The 23,865-nt window shown below is 40.2% G+C and overlaps 1 protein-coding gene across 8 annotated transcripts in view; it reads right to left on the bottom strand.

Moving 5' to 3' along the window:
- ABI3BP (ABI family member 3 binding protein) overlaps positions 1 to 23,865 on the bottom strand; it is a 392,420-nt gene that overhangs the window by 49,037 nt on the left and 319,518 nt on the right. For all 8 annotated transcript variants that reach the window (XM_019523725.1, XM_019523728.1, XM_019523731.1 and 5 more), the window contains 5 exons: positions 20,394 to 20,504; positions 15,880 to 16,011; positions 12,394 to 12,462; positions 9,104 to 9,316; positions 1,026 to 1,134 (listed from right to left, as the gene is read on the bottom strand). In XM_019523725.1, coding sequence (XP_019379270.1) covers positions 1,026 to 1,134; positions 9,104 to 9,316; positions 12,394 to 12,462; positions 15,880 to 16,011; positions 20,394 to 20,504 — 634 coding nt within the window. The remainder of the gene's footprint in view (positions 1 to 1,025; positions 1,135 to 9,103; positions 9,317 to 12,393; positions 12,463 to 15,879; positions 16,012 to 20,393; positions 20,505 to 23,865) is intronic.

The following is a 23,865-nucleotide window of genomic DNA, read 5'->3' as shown; positions in this document are numbered from 1 at the left end:
TGCAGCTGTACATGCAAAGGCAGGGGGGGAGTTGGAGGGAAACAAAAAAGGCTTCTTGTCTGAATACCAAATACCAAAGCACAAGACTAGAGCTCTCTTCCACGCTCTCAATCTTACTATAGGAACAAAAAAAACAGATTCAGTCAGATTTTTGTAATTGAATGGCTATTCTTCACTGCCATCAGAAAATGCATCAAATGCTGGGTGTTTCATGCCATTGTTTAGGTACAAGGTGATTCAGGAGGGTGAGATAAAGCTCTTCCCAGAGGACAAACATCCTTTTACTCCATGGTGTAACATTAAGGCGATGTTCTCTAATTGTTGAAAACTGTACTTTCAATACCGGGACCCCCGTCTGTTTGCTTGTACAACGTGTCTACTGCAAGGTGTCTGAGCATCTGTAACTCCCACTGGTTTTACATGCACACAGAGCCAGCTGCATAAACCACCTGGTATTCATCTCTGTAGCTGTGAGAACTGCTGTTTCAGCATGCTGCTGGAACCCAAGGAGTTAATACCACTTGCTTCCCCCACCCTACCTACCCCTGAAATCAGGGTTTTTAGTTCTTCCCTGTGTCTGAAACTGGCAGCAGGAAAAAAGGGTGGAGTGAGCAATAGTGGTGTTTTTATATGTGCTTTTGAATTATAAGGAAAGTTAACACTTATCTTTACATAATCATTAAGGATTAAGCTTTAGTAATTTGTAAAGAATCTTGCTACTAGATTTTCTTTATAAGAAGTGATAGGCTTTCTTGAACTGGGATTGTCATTCTCTTTGCCAGAACAAAGACTAAATCTCTTCAAAATGGACACAGAACTTGGGAGCTGAGACAATGGCAACATCCCTGATGGCTACTCAGACTTGTGTTTTTGACCTTTTATTTTTTATAGAGAAAAAAAAATCTCTTTCCAACCAGAATTACAATTCTGTCATTTTGTTCATGCTTGTAATTTGTTATTTAAACTGAGAGATGACAGATCATCTAAATTAGTTGAGTACATCAGGAAATTTCTTACTGCATTACCTTGTGTCAGGCTTTAGGTTTTCCACTGTAGAATGAGTTTGATTTGTAGTAATAACTGACTGCTCCTTCCCAGTAGGTGCTCCGTTTTCAGTTGATACAACCTCATACTCTGAAAAGCACAACAGAAACTTGCATTTAATAACCACTTGCAAATCTCCCATTCATTGTTCAGACCTCTCTCTTCTTATTCAATTTCCTTCTTTTTGCCTGTTTTCCCTAGTTACTGTCTTGCATATTGTATCTGCAGTCCACCATGAGTTGCCTTGTTTGTACCTTAAGTTGACAAAAGTTTCTGTTCCAAATATCCAGTTTTATAAAGTACTGAATGCTTCCTCTCACCTTCTTCCCCATTTCAATGAGAGAAGTTATAGGTTCTTAGAACATTACAGAGGGTTCTCATGAATCAGAGACAGATCCAGGAGGATGCGGCAGCATGGTTGCATCCCTTTTCAGTTGCGTGGCACAAGCATGGTGGGTCAGCAAAGCTCCTGCTGGCATTTCTGAGTTCATTGATGATTGGCACAGGCTCTGGCCAGAGCCCCCCCCACTTTTTTTTTTTTTGTTTTTTTTGTTTTTTTTTTACACAGCTCCAAAGCCCAGCAGCTGAGCATTGCCACTACTCACTGCCTCTCATCCCTTGTTGCTGAATTCAGCTGTGGGGGAAGAAGGGCAGGCAAACAGCAGCAATGCTCATGCCCTGCACTCCGGAGCTGTGTGAAAAGTACGAGCTTTAGTCAGAAGCTGTGCCAATCGACTGGTGAGTTCAGACCCCTCACAACACATGAGACCAGCCTAGTGTGGCATGGCCATACCTCTCTGCCTATGTTAGCATCTTGGTGGTTCAAACCCTAATCAGCCAGTAGGTACTAACATTCTCGAGTTGAAGTTAAGAGTCAGCTCAGAGATCAAAGTACCATCTTAGAAGAACTAAGAAGTAGCAACATGGAGCCCAGGGCCTGAATTTTCAAGACTTACATTAAAAAAATTCCCAGCTCTGAATTTAATGCATGGATGTGTGACAATTTGACCAATTTGCCTAGCCTATGTAAAAATGTCTTCTCTGTTTATAAGGAAACCTAAACAACAAACACAAATAAGCAGCTCTGCAAGCATGCTTTTATGTAGCAATAATGTTCATTAGGGAAATGTTGTTAAGGCACATTATTCTAGGAGCCTTGAAAAGATGCTGCTTTTACTTTAGTTTTTCAAGGGAAAATGAAGAGTTAACTCTGACTCATGGCAGAATCGATACAACATAACCCTTTTTAGAATGAATGTTATTGTCAGTAAAATATTACCTATTACACTTGCTCATGGTTAAAAGTAGACAGTTTTTAAGTATGTTGTTGAAACTTTGGTTCTTCAGTATTTTGTTTGAAATTTACCATAGTTTATATCAATAAACCAAAGCATTGCTAAGCCAAAATATTTCTTTCATAGGCCTTGTACCATTCATCCTTTGTTTCTATTGATTTAAAGTTCCTGGACCCTATGATGACATATTATTCTCATTTTGATTTACAATGCTTGAGAATTTATATTTCCTGAGCTTCCACAAATTTCCGAAGCTGAAGTTTCAAGAACTTTAATTCACAACAGTATCTTCTATCCATCTGTCTGATGGAGACAAATGTCACTTGGAAATTGCATTGCTTGATTTAATACAATTTTCAGAAGGCTTCTATATAATTTTTTGCTGCACCCTTAGAGGTAGTTGCTATTTATTTATTTTTTTAATCACACAATAGACACTGTAAGCAACTACTTAGCAAATAATGTAAGCTGATATTAAATTAACGTACAATGTAATACTTAGCATTTATGTATAACAAAATATTCTACAATAGCATTTAGTCTTCATACAACCCTATAAGGCTAGGCAAGAAAAACGGGGTATATGGAATCATTGGGTTCAGCTCAGGGAAAGTGATGTGCATAGTTATGCACTCTTAGGGCGACCTCCTGGGAAGTACTGCACTGTGCAAGTACCTTGCAAAGTGCAGTACCTCCCAGGAGGTTACCCTAAGAGTGCTTCCTTTGGTCCACTACTTGCCATCTTCATTGGGAATTGCACACTCTTCAAAGAGCAGCTTAGTCTACCTGGGCAACCAGCCCATTACTCTACTGAGAAGTGAAGGGGAGATCTAGGGACCTTCCATTGCCTACCCACACATGCAAACACGCACACAGAGGTGGTATCCCAAGTCAGCAATCTATTGTTTCTGGCCTGAGGTTGAGGCTAGAGCCTATTTTGCCCTCCACCTAGCAGTGGAGAAAAGAAGAAGTGGTGTCTTACTTGCCCCACATGGATGAATAAGATATAGGAACAATCTACCCCTAAATGTTCAGCTTTTTCATGCTTCCTAGACCACACAATCCTCATTTACACTCCCAGAACACTGCAGCACACATGGGGTTGGGATGGAACTGCGGAAAGGTAAAGCCAAGGATGCTAGAGCCCCTTCAACACTTGCTGGGGCCTAGACATTCCAACATATCTTTATCAAGCCCCATAAAACTAACATATTATCTGTTACAGAGAAAACAATGTGAGTACACATCTGGAGTACAGTGAGGGAGGAACTAGCTATTTTTCTCCTCTGCTACAGTTCTGTTGTGATGGATTTAAAAACAAGTGGGGAAAAGAGCAATCTAGTAAGACAAATTAATCCCTTCTGCCAGGTACTGAGCAGTCTGAAGCCAATGGGAATGGACTACTCTGCAAAACTGATGACTGTGATGCAACCTAAACACATCTGGAGCAACAATGAAGGTTGGAGGTTGCTGAGCATCTTGCTCCCATCAGATCTCTGGTCTCAAAAAAGCAAAGTTGAACCCCCTTTTATACATCCTGCCCCACTAAGCTGCAGTAATTTTAACACCCCCACCCCCCTCCTTTTTTTTTTTTTTTTTTTTTTAAGGAAAGCACTGAAAGCTTTAGGAGCTATAGGCTCCAATATGGAAATTACAGCAAACTCCATTAGAAGCCACTGGCTAATAACTGTGGCTCATCATGCTGGTGTCTTGGTTTTACTGAGCGGATCAGGAGCCGCAGCGTCTGGCAAACCAGGAGACTTGTTGCTCTCTTCCAGAAACACAGCTGACAGCTGTGGAATGGAAATTGCAATTGGAAAATGGAATTTCCAGTCAAGAAATTACTTAAATACCCAGTGTTTGTTGAAACTGGCACTCTCAGGTATAGGTCAGTCTGTGTCTGATATAGTCCATGTTTGGGTTGAAGCTGTAGCAATCTCAGTAAAACCAGTGGTTGAGGGGAAAAATATATGTCAACATTCTCATTTGGATGGCAATTCACCACACCATCCAACACAAAGCTATGGCAGCCCTTTTCCCAACAAAGCTAGTGCAATGTTCCTTGCTAATGCTCCACTGCTGTTTACTATTAGGTTGAGGTGATACCTTCAGATCTCTGGGGGAAAAAATAATACCTCATTTTCTGTATCACAGTGGTATCCTTTCTGTACCACAACTCTGGTGTAGCACAATCCAGGGCTCCGCTGTTCCTCCTTAACAGACAACCCCTGCACACTATTTTTGATGACCTCTGCTAACAGATGATACTTCTGAATATATGACTTGTTCTTTTTTCTTCCTCCAGGAACTATATCTATAGATAGGAAATGATATGCTGTCTCATACAGAAAAGATAAGGGGGCTTCTAAATGACCACGTTTATTTGCACAGATGAAGCTTCAGAGAGGCTCCACTATATTCTTCAGCTGCTCCAACCATGTGTTTCTGGGGCCTCCATTTTCCAGAGTAGGCCTGGACATGACAGCTTCTTTTTCATCAGAAGCTTATATCCCTTCCTGAGGATTTTGAGCAAAGACTGCTAAGGGAATATAATCCTGTGAGCTGGAAAAATTCAAAGGCATTGATGCCCCAGTTTTATGGTAAAGTTGAAGGTCTGTCTGAACTTACAGCTCAATTGAGCTTAATAATTGTCTGGCTACTGTAATAGTGTTGATAACTGTCTGGAAAAGGTGAAAGTAGCCTGACCGCTGATAAAACAGATTTTAAAATGGGCATCTGGGACTGCAAGAAATGAGGATGATGGAGAAGGTATTTATAATTAAAATAAATCCATCAATCCATCCATAATTTTCAAAACTTAGCATACTACTTTTCCCCTATTTTCTCCTTTTCTGCTACTGCTTTTCCATTTTTTTTTATTTAGACAACTGGCATCTTAAATATTTTCACTTTCATTAGTTCTCAAGACCAGTTCATTGTCTTGACTAGAAGATAAAATATCACCAGCAATGGAATTCAATGTTGGAAGGAATAAAACTATCACAACACATTTATTAGTGACTTTATAATTATCCTTACTGCCAAGTGCCAATAAAACATAAACCATATATAAAATTTAACCACATCTATAAAATTAATGTATATAGAATTATGTATTATCTGATAAAATGGACAGGGCCCGATTTTGTGCCCCCTGTTCAGACAAGCAGGAGCTGGGGAAGTCAGTTTAACTAACCAATTGCTACTAAGAGCAAGAAGCAGAATGGGTCTATAAGGAATATTCCTATAGGATTACATGTTTTTAAAATTAAAACAGCTCAACCGGTGCCATCATATAAAACCATATTTAGGTGGATTTTCAACCTCATTTACCCTAATAGCTCCAGGAGGAGCTATTAGGGTAAATCAAGCATTACTTGAATTTTTGGCATCCTTTCCTTTCTTGTGTCCTTGTAATAAGGTATTTAGCAGAATTCATTGGAATCTGACCAGGCCATGCCACGAGTGCTTCTGCTATGGCCTCCAACTCTCCACCTCTGGGCTTCCAGATACTTACCCTAGTATTCACACCAGCAGAGCAGGGTGATTTCTGATGTAATACCTAGCGATTGCCACTGTTATTATGCAGCATGGAACCTTAAAATAGGATCAAAATATATGCCAAAGAAAGGCGACATGAAAAAGGGAAGTACTGTTCATTTTTAGATGTGAATGTTCTGAATGTTTGTGTCAGGAAGGTTTCTCACGAGGATAATCTGTGAAGAGCAAAGGCAGACCACACTTTAAACTTTACAGTATGGAGCTGATGTGAATGGGTAGCTCATGGGTATGACAATGAGAAATCAAGCTGCTTATTTCCAGGTTAGTCACTTCAATATGATCCAGGTTACAAGGTGATCCAAGGTGCTCACCCTTGGATGCTCATTTATATTCATGATGCACAACAAATCCAGTGTGTTAGTTCAGTTCTTTTTGAAGGTAGACGCTGGCATCACCCAGAGATCATCATTCTACCTGACACCATGTCTGAGAGTCTTCCATACAGAAAGATCAAGGATGGAATGAGCCACAGGGAGAAAATATCAAGGTAGTTCTTGTAGGTCTGAATGGAGAGTCCCAGGTAGAGTGCCATGCTCATGCTGCAGGTATAGGTCGAGCATCCTTTACCTATACAGTGTCCAGGCACAGGGTTAGCACAGGATTTCTGTTTCCAGGACTATGATTCCGGTACTTTTCTCGAGGACTAAACTCAAATGTACACTGAACCTTGCAGTTAACAACATTGAAAAAATCTGACTTTTAAATATTTTAGAACCTTAGTAACCTTTTAAGATGATATCTTGTAAAAATTTCACATAGGCAAGTTCTCCTGAGTATCAGCTATGCTGCTAAGCTATCAAACCAACAGCCCACACATTTCTGCTGCAATGCAGAAGTGGTACCTGAACACCAGCAGCAGGGGAGTGGGAGCTGGGAGGTGAGTGTAAGCCCTGTTTTGGTTATTGCTTGTCAGGCTTTTCCATTAATGAAATGGAATTTTGTTTTCTTAGGAATACCTGATATTTCCAAAGCTCTCAGGGATCATATTAGCAAACAGGCAATCTCAAAAAGAGGGATTATGCTATTTGTTTCTAAGGCACTCCCAGTATTTCTGGATAAAATCACTGTATATGTAAATCAGAAGCACACAGACTGGAAAAAGTCCAACCCCTGCCCCACAACCCCAAAAGATTAGTGAAGACTTAAGTGTGTCCAAACTGGTGATTCTCAACTAGAGGTCTTTTTTTTTCAGGTGCCCCAGGATGCCACACAATATTAGCACTGTTAGGTGTGCCAACACCTGTAACATGATTCACAAGAGAAACCCAGATATTTCAAATGGGAATTTACACTGTCAAAAACCCCTGACCTGTTGTGGTCTTTGAGGTCTTTGCAACAGAAGAATTGCTTTATTATTTTTCCATAGTCAAAAAACAAAAAAAAACTAAGAGCTGGAATTTTCCAAGGAGTGCCTTGAGTCAAAAAAGATTGAGAACCATTGGTTCAAACTAATAATTAATATCAGACTGGTGCCAGTACGAAGTAATACGGTGTGGTTTTTTAGACACTGGAATGCAGTGACTTCTTCCTTGTACAGAAAGTGTGCTGGCTGATTCACACTAAGTAAATAAGCAAAGATGTTTTGAAGTGAAGACTGTAGGAGGGACAAAGCTAGCTGCCATACAGAAATGTACCTAGGTCCCAGAATTTTAGTACCTGGAATTAAACATACTTGTAGGGGGAAAAAATGAAAATAACTGTCTATAGATTTGAAAGTATCTAATATGATACTGACCTCAGAAGAGCCAAAGTCATTGACTCTCTGACAGACACTAAAGGCAATCATACATCTTATAAAACTTGTCCCTCATTTTTCTGTAGACTGAGGGGGAAATCTTTCAGCTGTCCTGAAAAGGTGATTCATTCATGTTCAGGGAAAGCCTACTATTATGGGACACCATAAAGGCTCAGAGGAGGGAATATACTGGGGGTCTGTCTTCCTTGCTGTTGAGGTATATAGGCTTAATAGCTTTATTCTGACCTGCCTGGGTAGGCGTACCAGAAGGTAGAAGGGGCAGTGGAGAGGACACACTTCCCCTACGCCTGTTGAATCATTTCACCTACATGCGCTGTATATACAAAGAGGGGCCACCTAAATTATGTGTGTTCTTCCTTCTTCAGGAAAGAAGTTTGAATCTGGCTCCAGTTACACAGATTTGGATTACTTATACAGTCAAAGAGACTACAGTAGTCTTTTTTGTAAGGCTCTGCAAACAACTAATTGTTTTTGGTTCTGTGACCAGACTGGGATGTAGGAAGGATTCTGGAACAATCCAAAAACCATTTTTTGGGAATATACGGAAAATAGTAATATATATTAGTAATAGTAAGTTCTATCTATCTATCTATAGATATATAGAAATACAACTATATCTCTATATCTATAGCTTTATCTCTATAGCTATAGAGATACACTACATCTATAGAAGTACTTTCAGAAGTACTAAAGTGCAATACAGTACAGGCAGTTACTGCACCGTGTGTGTGGCACACAAATAGATTTTGCCACTACATTGCCATAGCAGCACACTATACCAGGGAGTGCACTGCTACGACAATGGATCACAAGTAGATCCACATGATAGCTACGTCGCCGTAGCACACTGTATGGCAATGTAGGGCATCACTACATCACCACAGGGTGACCTGTAGACACACACTATATCTATCTATTTATCATAGATATATATATAGAGAGAGAGAGAGAGACAGAGACAGAGAGAGATCTATATATAGATAGAAAGATACATTTAGAGAGAGAAAGAGAGAAAAAGACTATTTTCCAAATATTCCGCCATACAAAGTTGGTGTATATATGTGAAACACACACACACACTTATATACACATGCTCTGGTCTGAGGCTTTTTCAATTCAAGCAAAGGCAGTTTCACGTGGGTCAAAGAAAGATATGAAATAATTCAACCTACCTCCCACGTGAGCACCTTAACCACCAGACTCTATGCTGTTTTGGGGTGGTTTGGTCCCAGTAGCATTAGCTGAAGTTGTTCTACTTCATAGAAATTACTTAAATGATCATTTAGGCAGGGACCCACATGTCCCACTTCCAGTTCACGTTTGGGCTTGAGTCATTCTAACTAACTTTCTCTCTCATACACAGCTATCACCATAAGACAGCCACCACCATTAAAAGTAAAATCAGTTACATATAGATGAAGTAGAACACAGATGATAGTAAACTGACCGGTAACTGTGTCGTTGTCTGGTTTTTCCCAGTCCAAGATAACAAAGGAAGGGCAGCCTTCAACAGTCACTACGGTGAGGTTAGTAGGAGGATTTTGTGGAGGTTGAACAGGTTCTTCCTTGCTGCCACCTTCCTCTTGTGGGAAATATTCAAGTGAACTTGTGATGGAACATGGCACATCTTCCTCTTTTTTCATATACTTGACATGAGGGGCTAAGAGAAAAGCGTTACTTCATTCAAGTACTGAGTAACGTAACAGAACTAGCTTATGCTTAAAAACTCCACAACTTCTAGTTAAGAGCACAAAAGAGGAAATCATCCATGAAAATCATATTCAAAATCTAACACAAATGCTGAAGAAAAGAAGCAAGATGCAACTTTCAATGTCTAGTCACCTTTGTACCTAGTTTACACACTGTGCTCGGTGCAACAATTTAACTCAATGCTTGCCGCAAGTTTTTAAATTTTTCTCTAATGCAGGGGTGGGCAAAATGCAGCCTGTGGATGTGGCCCACCAGGCCATTCTATCTGGCCCGCAGGGCCCCTAAAAATTTAGAAAATTAATATTTATCTTCCCCTGACTGCCTGTCATGAGGTCTTCTATGGCTTATCAAAACTCAGTAAGCAGCCCTCCACCTGAAATAATTGCCTGCCCCTGCAGTCTAATGCCTACTGGACAGAATAATGGCTAGCACAATATCCCAATGCCAGCCCCTTCATGCATCCTCTTTTGCAACGGCGGTCACAGTCCTGGGCACTCAATGCCATTGGGATAGCATCCCACTGGAATCCTGGTGTGAGGGACACTGCAAAATCTTCTGAGCTCCTGTCACAAATGGCAGAAGGTTTTATCTGTTCTTACAATGACTGGCAGAATGGAGGCCTGATCCTGGTCTCAAAAAAGCAAAGTTGAACTCCCTCTTATACATCCTGCCCCGCTAATCTGCAGTAATTTTAACACCCCCACCCCCTCCTTTTTTTTTTTTTTTTTTTTAAGGAAAGCACTGATAGCTTTAGGAGCTATAGTCTCCAATACAGAAATTACAGCAAACTCCATTAGAAGCCACTGGCTAATAACTGTGGCTCATCATGCTGGTGTCTTGGTTTTACTGAGCAGATCAGGAGCTGCAGTGTCTGGCAAACCAGGAGACTTGTTGCTTTCTTCCAGAAACACAGCTGACAGCTTTGAAATCATTCCTAATATCTTAAGTAATGTAGTAAAATGATACCTGAAGATAAGAGTGCATTAGCTTTGAAATGAAAAAATGTATTAGGTTTCTAACGATATATCTATTCTCTATATATTCTAGAGAGAGAGATTTAGCTGTGTTAGTCTGAAGATAGGCAGAAATCAGGGCAGGGTGGCCTTGAAAGTTAGTCCAGAAGGTGCCACCTGCCATGCCTTCTATATATTCTACCATTACTATAATACCTGCATTTATAGTAGTCTGGGCATAGGCAGGAAAGAAAAGGAATTAGTCTGGGAGGATAAATTCTTCAGACGTGGATATGGCAGTGTAGCAGGGACCCTTGACTCCTGCTACTTGAGGGATTGGAAGCCAGTATTGGACGGCTGCAGTTAGGTACGCAGCTGAGCAAGAGCCAACTGCAGAGCAACAAGCAGCCAGGGAAAACTACGCAGAGTTAAAGGGCAGCCAGGGGAGAGGGTAGGGGTGACAGCTCAGTAGTTTAAGCTGCAGCACCTGGGGACAGGCTGAGTACTAGGCTGATTAGAAACCCCTGGGCAAGGAGAAGGCCACGTGATCAAAAGGGGTGGAGCCCTCGCCTACTAAAAGCATGGACTCTCAACTAAAGAACTTAGTCTGGCCCTAAGTGCTACTGAGATGAGAACTTCTGCTAGCTTGGGCTGCAAGAGGGAGGAAACCCAGGTAACACCAGCACCTAGGGAAGCTACAAGGAGCCATCAGCCATTGGGTAAATGTTTGCTGGGACTCAAGGAGACGTTTATGTGCAAACACTAGCTGGCATAGGACCAGAGGACCAGGTTGTGGTTACTGGGGTGGTATGGAAGCCACTGGGGTGCCTGAGGGCGCCCAGCCTAAAACACTGTAAGGGTCAGGGACCCCAGGGGGCTGCAAGAGTGAGCAAGAGCAGCTTTGCTTGGGGCAGGGGGCTGGACAATGAGACAGGGGTAGGACCCAGGAGCCAAGGTCTGGGGCAGTAGACATAGGCTGAAGTAAAGGGTCAAGGCTGGGAAGACTGAAGCCCAGACAAAGGTGTGTGGCATCAGGGCCCAAATGCAGTATGGGGCCAGGGGGTCTTTTCTAACTGATCCAGAGTAACACCTGTGAGGCATGGGGGCAGCAGGAGGCCACAGTTCTAGCCCTTAAGGCAATTGGGGCAGCAGGGTTGGAGCCTCAGAGACTGACGAAAGACAGTGAATTGGGGTCAGAGCCCAGAACTGAGTGGGCCAAGTCAACCCAAGGAGGAGCAGAATTAGGAGGAGCACCCAGATATCATTAGCCTCTAAGGGCAGGCTCCCCTCTTTATTTTTACCATCCCACTGTGGCAGGAAAGGCAGCAGGGTGAAACCCTGAAGGGCCAGAGTGGATGAGCAGGGCAGATGAAGGAGGCCAGTAGAGAGTATCGCGGTCACCCTTGGGGCCCTTCCTGCTGAAGCAGCTATTTTTATAACTCTCCACGTCCATGTTTCAGATTTATTTCTAGAACGTGCTGTTACATGTCCATTTGAAAAGCAATTGCAAGGTAGTTTGAAAAACAGTTACTTTAGTGATTAATAATATATTCTCTTTCTCAGGCTACTTCCTATGCTGACATATGCTGTCTCTCGAGGGACATTGGTAGTTGAGGAGCTTATCTGTAGGAATAAGCTTGCTTTGTGATGCATGACAGAATGAGTAGTCCATATGGTGAGGCTTGTATTAGGGAACATTGGTAATGGGATTAAAGTCTGTATGGGAAGGCTTGCAAGGTCAATTAGGAATCCTACTGTGACTCAGTGGAATATGAACACCGTGCAATAGCACAGTTGCTGGAATGAATTGAGGGCCAACAGTGAAATGATTTGTGGTGGAAATGCCTCCCTTCCCCTGGTTTGGAAACTGGCTGACGGCTGGTGGAGAAAGAAATGGAGGGAAAATAAGACAAAATGCACTCAAGACTCATTTGAAGGTCTGTACTAAAGACCTTTAATCTGCTGCCAAGATGTAGCTGGACATTTAAAAAAAATCATTGAAAGTTTGGAACTTGAACTAAACATATCAAGTTGTCAAGTTATATTTTAGCAAACATAGCTATTACAGTCATACCTGTGTATCGAGGTTTGCCCAGTGAATCTGTCTCTGATGTAGGGCTTGAGCTGAAGACAGTTGCATCAGCTGGGGAAGAGATAGTCACAACAATATTTTTAGAAAAGCATGAAGTTGCAGTATTAAACCACCATCTCATATTTCATCTGGCATTCTAGATCAGCCTCCTACAACTTCCCTTTGGTGTGTACTTGCTATCCTTTTTGTTTTCTCCTAAGACTGACCCAAATTTTGTCTGTGATGGAAAATAAAAGCCTCTTTCCTCTGCCAAAACAAAGACAGGCATAACCTAAATAACTGAGCTCATTATTGCTGTTGGATTCAATTCATGTATAATATCCAAAGGCGTCTTTAGAAGACTTAAAAAGCATCTTTTTGCATTGCATTGACTCTCCACCTCTTTAACGTGATCTGGCTCATGTTCTGAGAGGACAGTGAACTGTTCATTGGCTCATTTCAACTTCCACAATAAGAGTGGCAAACAGACTAAATTCTGTCTTTGCAGCATGCCACTCCCACTAATACATAGGGAAGCTCCATGCAAGTATGCTGGGAACCAATGGAAGCATATGCAAAAGCAGAAGTAGAATGCATGAGTTAATCTCATAGTAAATATTAATTACAGCGAACAAAATAGGTCAAATTATGCACTTTGAATGAAAATCATACTTCTGTCCCAAAATCTCTGGCAACTACAACAGGAAATTATCCAAGGGCACAGTTCACTTGATAAATCTGAAGAGGTCTGAACAAATGCTTAAGAGAAACCTTTATGATTTCAAATCCCTAAAGTAATCCTCCCCATCCCTGACAAAATGGAGCAGAGCTGGTTTTAGATACCTATTTTCAGAATTTTTTAATGTCCTTCACACCAAAGGTAATTAGCCATTTACATCATGTACCATGTGAGGATTATGGGAGGTGGGGAGGAACCCATACATGGGGACAGGAGCAGAAATTACAAGTTTGAAAGTAGTCAACACAAGCTTTGATCTTCCATCCATATGAAGCAATACTCCTGAAAACAATCTTTGCTTTTGAGAGAAGACGATGATGGACAGGTAATACAAGAGTAATGCTGTAGCCATAATAATCTAGAAATCATGCGAGAGGGAAAGATTTTGTAGGGTGATATCTTCTATTGGGCCAACTGTGTATTTGGGATAGAGTTAGACAAACTTTCAACTACAGGACATTCTTCATCAGTTCTGACCAGAATGAGCCAGGCAATAATATACTAAATAGTTCACTAACTCTACTATACACTTGATCCAATAAAAGATATTGCCCTAAGAAAATCTTGCCTTTTGTCTGATAGACCAAAAATATTCTAAATTAACAGCATGCATTCACATAAATATAGCATTCAGCTTGCTTTGGGCAGCAGACTGGTTCAAAGACAAGTTAATATTACTATAAATAGGCAGGTACTTTTGTGATTTTCTGAAATAACTGAGACAAAAATCATTTATTCCAATACCATTATGCCCACATATGCTAGGTCTGAATTTAGACCAAAAGGGGTGTGTCTATACATGTATTAATGTGCTTTAGTTAGTGCGCATTAAATCTAGTACCTCCATTGTGAGGTACTAGGAAAATGCACATTAGCCTATTGTAATGCATATTAACTAAAGAGCACAGTTAAGCAGGGCCATCCCTAGCAGGGGTTAATCGGGGCAACTGCCCCAGGCCCCATGCTTTGGCAGGCCCCACAGACAGTGCTGTACAGGCCCTGCCATGGCTGCCGCACACTGCTCACCACGCACCCCCGACTGCTCATACCCCATCACTCTGGCCACTCACCCCTGCCCCCCTCCCCTGCTGTGGTCCTACTGCTCGCCACCACCCTTGCCCCAGGCTGATATGCCCCAGGCCCTGCACACCCCTAGATACAGCTCTGCAGTTAAGTGACACTTAATATGCATTAGCCTATTTTAATACCCATTAACTAAATAGCTTTGGACACTTTTACAGGTGCTCTGGGGGTAGAGGGGCTTTAATTGTGTTTAAGTACACTATGAGTGGCTCCAAGAGTTGCTGTAATTAAAGTGCCTCAGCATCTCATATATCAGTCTTCCTGTGCTTAAAAATGGTGGCAGGAATGTTTGAACTAAAGCTTGTCAAATGAACTTTAGTTCAAGCACCCCATCACCATTTATAAACATAGGGATGCTGATACATGAGATACAGGAAACTGTTGAAACATGGTAATTATCTTGCTTCAGCAGACTCAATTAATTGCTGTAATTACAATGTGTTGGAGCAGTCTCTGCACTCCTCTACAGGCACTCATGGTTTTTTAGTAATGCTTTAATGTCCATTAAAATAGGCTAATGTGCATTAATGTACACATATCCAAGGGAGACTAAATGCAAAATCCTATGACACATCTGAACTGCAACAACATTCAGAATCTGGCTTCAGTTTCAAATTTTTAGGTTCCACCTTTCTCTTGAATGAACCAAACAAAACATTCCCAAACTTTGGGAGAGTTTAAAATCCAAACCTATTTGCTTGGACACACTTCATATTTTTTATATTCGAAGGGCATAGGGCTACTACTGTTACAACAGGGTGCATATACTCGTGAAATTAATGTGATGCAATAAACTCCAGCACATATCGTGCCTGAGTTTATTGCTCCTGGGCACCAAATTTACATGCGCTAGGCCAGGGCTATTCTGACCTGGCTCAATGTGCTGTGCAGGGGCCGGCTGAGGCACAGGGGTGCTCCAGTGCAGGGCTAGTCAGCAGGCAGCCTCCACACTGAACTACCCTCATGCCCCAGCCAGCCCTGTCAGTGTCTATACGTTTGTTGCTGAGCACTAAATAATGCCGTGGTAGGATAGTACTTGTGTTTACAAGTACTAACCTATGGTGGAGTTAATTAGTTTCCTGTGGCCTAATAGTGCTGCATGTGTAGACATTGAGACTTTACTGTGACGCTAATTAGGCAGCTCTGCAGTGAACATCTCACATAGATGCAACCACTGGTTGAAACATACAACCATACAATACCACCATGTGGGTTACTGTGGAGTAGGACTGACTTGAATGTGTGGCATTATACAATACAGGATGTTCAAAAAGAGAGTATATCTTGGGTTGTCAACACAATTACAGTAGTCATTCAATAGCAGCAAATGTGTTAGACATTTGCAGATGTCTGGCAAGACAAAGGGCATTATTCTGTTCTCATATAACTGCAAAGCAGGAGTCAATCAGTTGAACTCAACGGAGTTGTAGCAGTTACTAAGTAGTAAGTGATATCAGAAATGAGACACAAAGCCCCTTTGAGAGGACCTCATAAATTAAACAGATTAAATAAACAGCAATATGTGGGAAATAAATACAGCATCAAAATCAAAGTGCCTGATAAGAACACTACCTGAACTGAAAAAAATTTAATACAGCGTTTTTTTTAAATCGATGTAAAACACAAACAAGGACAACAACAAAAAAAAGCAATAGCAATATGCTCACCAAAATCTTCTGGAGTAGCAGAAGCTGTTGGAGATTTTCTGGGTGCTCCTGTCTTCACAGAATTAGTTGGTTTTGCAGATCGGGCCATAGTGGCCATGGGAGAAGGAGGAACTTGTGGCACCAAGACATTTACTATTTGGAAAAAAAATGCAGCTATTCACTCATAGTTTGCTGATGGTTTAATCAGATAAAAGGGGTCCTGAACTCTAGAGGGAAGCACTTGATTCCGTTTCTGAGTCACAGGTATGGCATTATTACAGTTGGACTTGAGAAACCTTTGACTCACCATGATGGCTACTGAGTCAATAAATATTCTACATCTCATACATCCAAAGAAAATGCTAAACAACTCAGATGGACTGTTGAGGGCTATGATCAGATAAAGAAGAATATATTTTGTTGAATATATTGCAGAGAACAATCCTATACAAAGTGGTAAAGTGACAAAACAATGTAATGAAACCTTTCTATTTCTCTAAAAGTCTTCCTATCACAAGACTTATAATGGGAATACTAAATTCAACAACAGATACTTGGACTTCTGAACTTGAATCCTGCTTTTAAGGACCTTTAACTTGTATCCCTAAGAGTGTAGGCAGATTACCAAGCTCACATGATGAACAAAGACTTTGGAGAGAAAGGAACAGCCAGCTAGGGCTGTGCTTAATTACAGAAATTATGTTGCTGAACAATGGAACTCTATTACAAAGTTTCCATGGGGCAGCTTTAAAAGCATTCAAGTCAAACAACAACCTGTTTTTTTAAAATCACCTGTAGCACAATGTATAAGGTAAGTTCACTCTGGGTTGGAATGCCTTATATGTTAAGCAATATCCATCTTGAGGCATGTGGAAGTCCAAAATTACATTTAAGAAATGGCACATATTTTTTAACAGGTACTGTATAGCCACTGATCTTGCACCTAGCAAAACTCTCCACAGATTTGACAAACAAGAATATAGCTTCTGAACAGGCAGTGCTTTGGTCAATTAACTGTCAGGCTGACAAGGAATATTCTGTTTAAGCTCTCATCCTTGCCATCACATTTTGGGAGGCTTATGGAAATCTTTCTTTCTGTCAGGAGATTTTATTTTGAAAGGCTGTGGCCATAATAAGTCACCCTATAATACTCATTTTGTACAAAAAAGGCACAAACAAATAATTAGTAGTCATGGTATGAATTAGAATAATGGGATGAAAATATAGAAGGGAAAAACCAGGCAGAACGTCAGAAGGCAAATATATTGATGGACTAGTCTCTCCAGGGAACCAGAGGAAGCTTCATTTGGGAAATTTAAAAGAAAATTGGACAAAACATTAGGAAATGTACAATAGAGGAAAATCCTGCAGTGGCCCCAATGATCTAACAGCTTTATTCCATCTTTAATGTCTAGTATGCTGCTGGCTAATGCATAAACTGTCTCATAGCTCATGGAAAAAGGGAAGATGAAAATATGAAACCCTGGAAGATGGATTAAGGACCTAATGGAGAAACTTAGCATAGATTCTTATTAAAAGCAAAAGAAAATATACTGCATCAACTGTTAATGTGTTCTATGGCATGGCAGAAGAATTGCATCTTGTGAATCTGATAAACCTATTATTAAGGGCACAATGGAGTTTTGTTTTTTTTATCCTGTCCACAGGCTAATTAGATGTATAACATCTATGGTCAGCACTGCAATTTGTTTGTGACCTGCTGCACAGCATACAGAAATATCTATCCTCTGCCTGCTGCAGCTAGCATAAAGGATACATCCCATTAGGGCAAAGTGATCTTACTGTGGGAAGGTAAGCAGGGGCATAGGAGAGCTGCAGTTGGAATGCAGGAATGACTGGCCCACATGGGCTGGGAGCACACAACACCCCAAAACAAAATGGGAATACGGAGTCTTGGCCTCCAGCTCCTGTGTACTGGCTGCAGAAGAGCAAGTAACAGCCTGCAGTGAGTGAAACACTCTTCCCTACTCATGTATATGATTATCTGAATCAATTCAAGCCATAGATTCGAACCTACAGACAAAAGAGCATAAGGAAAATTGATGCAAATGTTAGTCACAAGACCAAATGGAATGAAATGGACCACATGAAAGATTCTGTTCTCCGTTATATCAGCGCAAATATGGCCATCAAAAAAGCCACTCTGCATTTACATTAGAATAACAAAGAGCAGAGTGTGGGATTCATCCTTGGTACAAATCCATCGGTGAAATCACACTAAGAAGGAAACTGAACACAGTTGTTCCAGTTATAATATAAATTAGAAACATCTTAATGCACTTAACTCAGACTTGAATTTAATACAATGTCAATGAGGGGAAAAGGGGACCTAAATCACAGTGCGCATCTGTCATCTATGCACATGCGTATATAGATAACAAGATGAGGAATGAATGATGCACAATATAGCACCAACATTTCAGAACTGGAGACTTGGGCTAGATCAGGCTTGTATTTTCAAAAAAGTGGATTTCTTTCTTGAACATTTATTCCTATCCTAAAACTCCAAACAAAGGGTGGCGTTTTGCCTACATGTAGCAGCATGGGCAAGACAGAGGTGAATTAGAAGACCTAACTGGGGAACATCATATTGCATCACCAGGGGTTGGCATCCTATGGCTTACAGGTTGGATTTAGCCTCTACAGCCATAAGATCTGGCCTGTGGAACAGAGGCTTTGGTGGTGTTCAGCAGTGAGGGGCTCTGCCTATACTGCTGTGTGGGCATGCAGTCAGGTGTTTTACTTATGCTACACCATAGCTCAGTGATGGAGAGAAACAGTGGCAGGAAGAAGAAATGGTGGCCAGGTTCTAGCACTGGCCCAAGCTGGGCCATTCTAGCCTGCTGTCAGAAAATATTGCCAACCCCTGACTTGGCTTCAGTCACTGGCTTTAGTCACTCTTAAAAGCCTTTCACTCATGAGTCTTTATATACTTCACAGATGTAACAGGCACATATTAAAGTATCTTATTCTCTGAACAGCAGTGACAGAGTGTAAGGTATTCTTGATTTCTGTGTTTTATTTGTAAATTACTCATCTCTTACAATCATCACCCAGATTTTCAGTTAACATGGTTTTGCAAGGTTCTTTATAGCAAGTTCTGAAATGCAGAACTATGTCCAACATCATCTGCAGGAATGGGTTTTACTCAAATAAAATTATGCTTTTGGAAAAAATGAATATTTATGGTTTAAATTTGCTTCCATTTGATGGAAAAGAAGCAATTTGCAGTTTGATTTATTGGAATGACTGGGTGCATCTACATGTGCCTCTTTTAAGCAGGCTTAACTTAAAATTGCCATTTTTAAGGTGCAGTAAAGGCTCATTTCTACACATGCATGCACTTAATGTACCTTAAAATGGCGCTTAAAGCTATGTGAGCCTAAATTTGATACCTGCACAGAGCAGGTATCAAATTTAGGCATGAATAGATAAGTTGTATTAGCACACATGTAACCACGCTAATGCACATTACTGCAGTGTGCATCAATGGATAGACACCGCGTTAATGCACATTAGCACTTCTGCACGTGTACTAATGTGACTTAGCTATTCACGCCTAAATTTAATACGCTTTAATGCATCCACTTATAGACATTTGCCTAAATCACCTTAATGCACCATAAGCAAAGGTGCATTAAGTTTAGGTGCACGTAAATACACGTGTAGACATGCCTACTGAATGTGCAATATGGTTATTGGATACAAGCTAATTTAATAACATATAGTACTAGTGTTTTTAATGAGCAATAAATCATGAAGCATCTACAAAGAGTCCAGGGCTTTTCTTCATACTTTGTCTGCCTTTTCCATGTTACTAAGAAAATTGGATTGTTGGCTCTTTAGATCTTATTTACCATTGCTAGAAGCAAGAAATAACTGAGCTGTATTTTCAAAGCAGAGGAGGGAACTTGGCCACACACTTTTCCATACATTTTATATGGTAGATGTATAATTAACTTAAAAACTCTCAGATAAAAATTTCAAGTCTTACTGTTTAAGGGAAAGGTGAATTGTGGCATATAGGGGAGAAAATTTTCTTACAGGTGATCAGTTGCACATATATCCTGAAGTATAAGATTCATATGTAGTGACTGAAAATTATATTGTCGGTCAGGAAACCACCTACAGTAACTCTTTCTAAAGGAAACAGTATTCCCTGTATCATTCCCTTATATTTTGTGCCAGTGGGACTAATTATACTCCAACCTGGTGAGAACAGAAAGTAGACTTATGCAAACGGGCAAAAAGACTTGCACACTTCAGGAGGTTAGTTCAGATACACGTCAAAATAGCCTGTAGTCTGCTGGACACATTCTATGGGTACACACAATGGGCTCCCCGGGGTATCCGAGTTATAGCCTGCAGCACTTGCTACTACTAATAAAGAAAAGGATATGGTCTCACAAAATCCTGGGTGTCCTTGCCTCTCATGTGCATCTATAGCTGTTGAAGCTATTCAACATCTCACTGATTTCAAAGCATGAAAGGTGGCAATGAAAAAGCTGCTGTACCTGGACTCCCTGGTTTACCAGTCACAGTGTTTGGAGGCAATGGTTTTCTTCGCACTTGCGTGGGTTTGGCAGGAGCAAGCAGAGGATGCTGAGGATCAGGTGGCAACATTTCTGAACAATATTAACAAGATATCACTGTTATTTTTTTAACCACAAACCAATATAATGAGTGAGATGCACAGACTTAACAGCTACACTTTGACTTCTCATGCACTATTTCATTATATTCAATTCACCATTATGAATAGCAAAAGCAAACAAGGGAGCAGGTGAAAGGAATTTCATTTTGAGCCTTACATTATCTCCAGGAAACATGTGTGCCTTCAAGCATTAACCAAAGACTATATTAAAAACAAAGAGGAACAACACAACCCATTCCTGTCATTGGCAAGCTGCACACATACTACAGAGTGTCACTTGCTCTTTGCAATTAGTAAGTTTTTTTATTTTTCTCAAAGAGAACATTTTCAGTGCCAGAGAGGAAAGTTTTCCTTCCAAAGGAAAAATACCTCCCAATTCTATTTGGAATAGTGTAAGTTAAGTGTTCAGTGCCGAGGCCCTGGATGTTTTATTTTTTCATTCCCTTGAAGTGCAGCTACTGATGAAAGTAGGACACTCAAAACAAACAGTGTGACAAAGGGGGAATTATGTTCAGGGTTACGCTGGCCTACATACAAATCTGAAGAGTAGGGCTTGCATTTATTCAGGGAGAGGGGTGAACTAGATAATCCTGGAGATCTCTTCTGACCCTCTGATTCTATGACTTCTGTGTTCATCCAGAAATACCAAGTGTATCTGAATCATGATCTGAAGGACATGCCTAAAGTAGTTATCAGGTACAAGAGCTACCCCATCTTTATTCTATCCTTGGTTTCTCCACTGAAATACCTGATAAACATGTCAATTATCATGACAGTTTGTACTGTAGACATGTCCAGTAGAGGCAGAACCAAGGCCAATGACTCATTTAGAAGCTACTAGACTGAACTGCCTGTGAACTGGTTGTGGACGTAAAAAAAAAAAGAGAAAAATAATAATAAAGAGAAATGTTCAACACATATAAGACTTGGATTCAATTGATGATAGAAATTGTGGGTGCTGTCCGAGGGAGCCAAAGGAGAGATCATAGCACAAATAAGAATTTAGATAGATTGCTAGTGTCCTACTGTGGCAGTAACACCTCATGACTAATAACATCAAAATTTATCAAGACATGGCAGGCGAGAGTCAGACTATACCACAGGAGGCCCTAGACAGGGCAATCGGTGAAAACCCCACAGGTCTGTATAAACATACCCAAGGACCTGGTCCCACCCCAAAGAATGAACAATCCTTAGTGGTAGGATAGTTATCCTAGTCTCTGTAAAGTGCTGTGGAAATCTGTGGTGCTGTATCAATGATTTTTTAAATAACAGATAGACAACCAACAACTGCTTCAGTTTCTTCAACTTTTTCAAAGTGACTATATTTTTTCAGATAAAATAGTAGGATGATTTCATTGATCAGAATGGCAACACTGCTTTCAGGCAGAGCAGTATAACCACTTGTGCTTCTGAGCTAGATTTTAACACAACTTATTGTAAAAAATGTTGCTGTTCCTTATGGGTAAGGAAGATCATAGAGATACATGCTTCAAATAGGAATGGCTACCTCAGTCTCCAAAGGGAAGACTGACTTTTTAAAGATCATTACAAGTATGCTTGTAACATGCTTTTCAAAGAGGAATCTTTGAAAAGATGTTATAGATATGAATCTCAACTGATCTGATTTTTCACCTGTGTCATGTAACATATTATGCAAAGGAAACAGGGAAAGTCAAACATAAATGAGGAGAGAGATAATAATATTTTTCTTTTACAGTTCACATGTAAACATGTTTGTTTAAAAAAGAGCCATAAAGAAGTAGGAGATATGCAAGATTTACATTAAATAAAAGACTGCTTATGCGTAACATGAAAAATTGTTCCTGAGTAAAATAACTTATATAATACTGCCAGTGCCAACAAGACTACGTTATCTGATGATAAGATATCAGCTGAATGCAGTACTTCATATTCTAGGAAATGTAGGCAGGTTAATTTTATAAATACTGTGAGGTGGGGGGAGTTAGGATCCCAAGCGGGGAGAGTTTGCTATTTTAGAAATGCCTACAATATTAAGACTCATGTCTCTATGGGTATGTACTTAGAAGTTTGAGAGGTTAGACTGGATAAAAAATGGCTGAAAATTATTGGTGAATGGAATCTGGGAATGCACCTGAGCCAACTATAGTGTATGAACATGTCATGAACTACAGGAACACGCCTTGCACAATCATTAACACACAGTTCTGTAATGGGATAACATGCAGTTCTAGGATTTCTGTAATGTTCCCAAATCTAGAGCACAGGATGCAGAGATCCAATTTATAATCTGTCACACCTGATATAATTTTTGGACCTGCTGACACTCCTGCTACCTGTAGCTGAATATATATAGGTGTTTCATTTTAATCATGGAAAAATGTGGATTTGGGGTTACTTTTATTTAGCTAAAATTGGAGATTTTTTTTTAAATCAGAGAAAACCAGGATCCCTGATTATGACTGTAGTTTGAGCTGTTAACTTTTTTATGTTATAATATTAGATATCTAACTTACGAAAATGAGATAAAGCAGTTGCATCTCTTCCTTAAAAATCATGCATATAATGTATCCTTTCAAACTCTGGAAAGCCCATACAGGATCTACTTAAGTAAACACTAATGTCCTATTTATGGTAATAGAGATTGATAGCCATCCTTGGCTTCAATTTATTACTGGGATCAAGCTTGTACTGGCTTGTATAGTGTAATGGTCTAATTCTTGTATAGGGCATTTTTTTTAGGTTGAATAAACTGAACTGTCAGAACTCAGCAGTCAGCTTTGTTTGCCTTTTTTCGTCAGGTAAATAAAGTGCCAATGTCCTCTCTAGGGATTATGAGCATACAACAGTTTATAACTCATTAAGGAGGCATTTATTTGCATGCCTGCTTTTAAGTATGGCAGTCATAATTCAAAAGGTGGGGGGGGCAGGGCTTTCTAAAACATCAGTAGGAGTATAAGAGAGATGCTAATTTTTTTATCAGATTAAAAGCCAGCAAACAGAAGGCCAAAACAGCATCTTATGTGGGTTATGAAAAAAAAGGAAAAGCCATGTTGCATATATATATATATTTCTTTCCACCACGAACAGGCAATTTCTAACAAGTGTCTAGAAAATGATTAGGCAAATGCATGCTATTTCACCAAAAGAACCTCACTGAATCACATGCAATGTGATTCAGTATTTACATCAATCATATAAGGGTGTTTTATTTTTTTATTTAAAAACTCACCTTATCTTAAGGCTTGTGAAAACTGTTAAATGAAGAGTACTGGAGACAAATGTCCTGAATTTGTCCATAGAGCTCGTACAGCCTATGCATCCTTATACTATCCACAACTTCAACTGGG

This window comes from Gavialis gangeticus, unplaced genomic scaffold, assembly GCF_001723915.1.
Source record: "Gavialis gangeticus isolate Ggan-Ray unplaced genomic scaffold, GavGan_comp1, whole genome shotgun sequence".
Classification (NCBI taxonomy): domain Eukaryota; kingdom Metazoa; phylum Chordata; order Crocodylia; family Gavialidae; genus Gavialis; species Gavialis gangeticus.
Note: the sequence above shows the minus strand (reverse complement) of the source record. Positions and strands in the feature narration are given on the sequence as shown.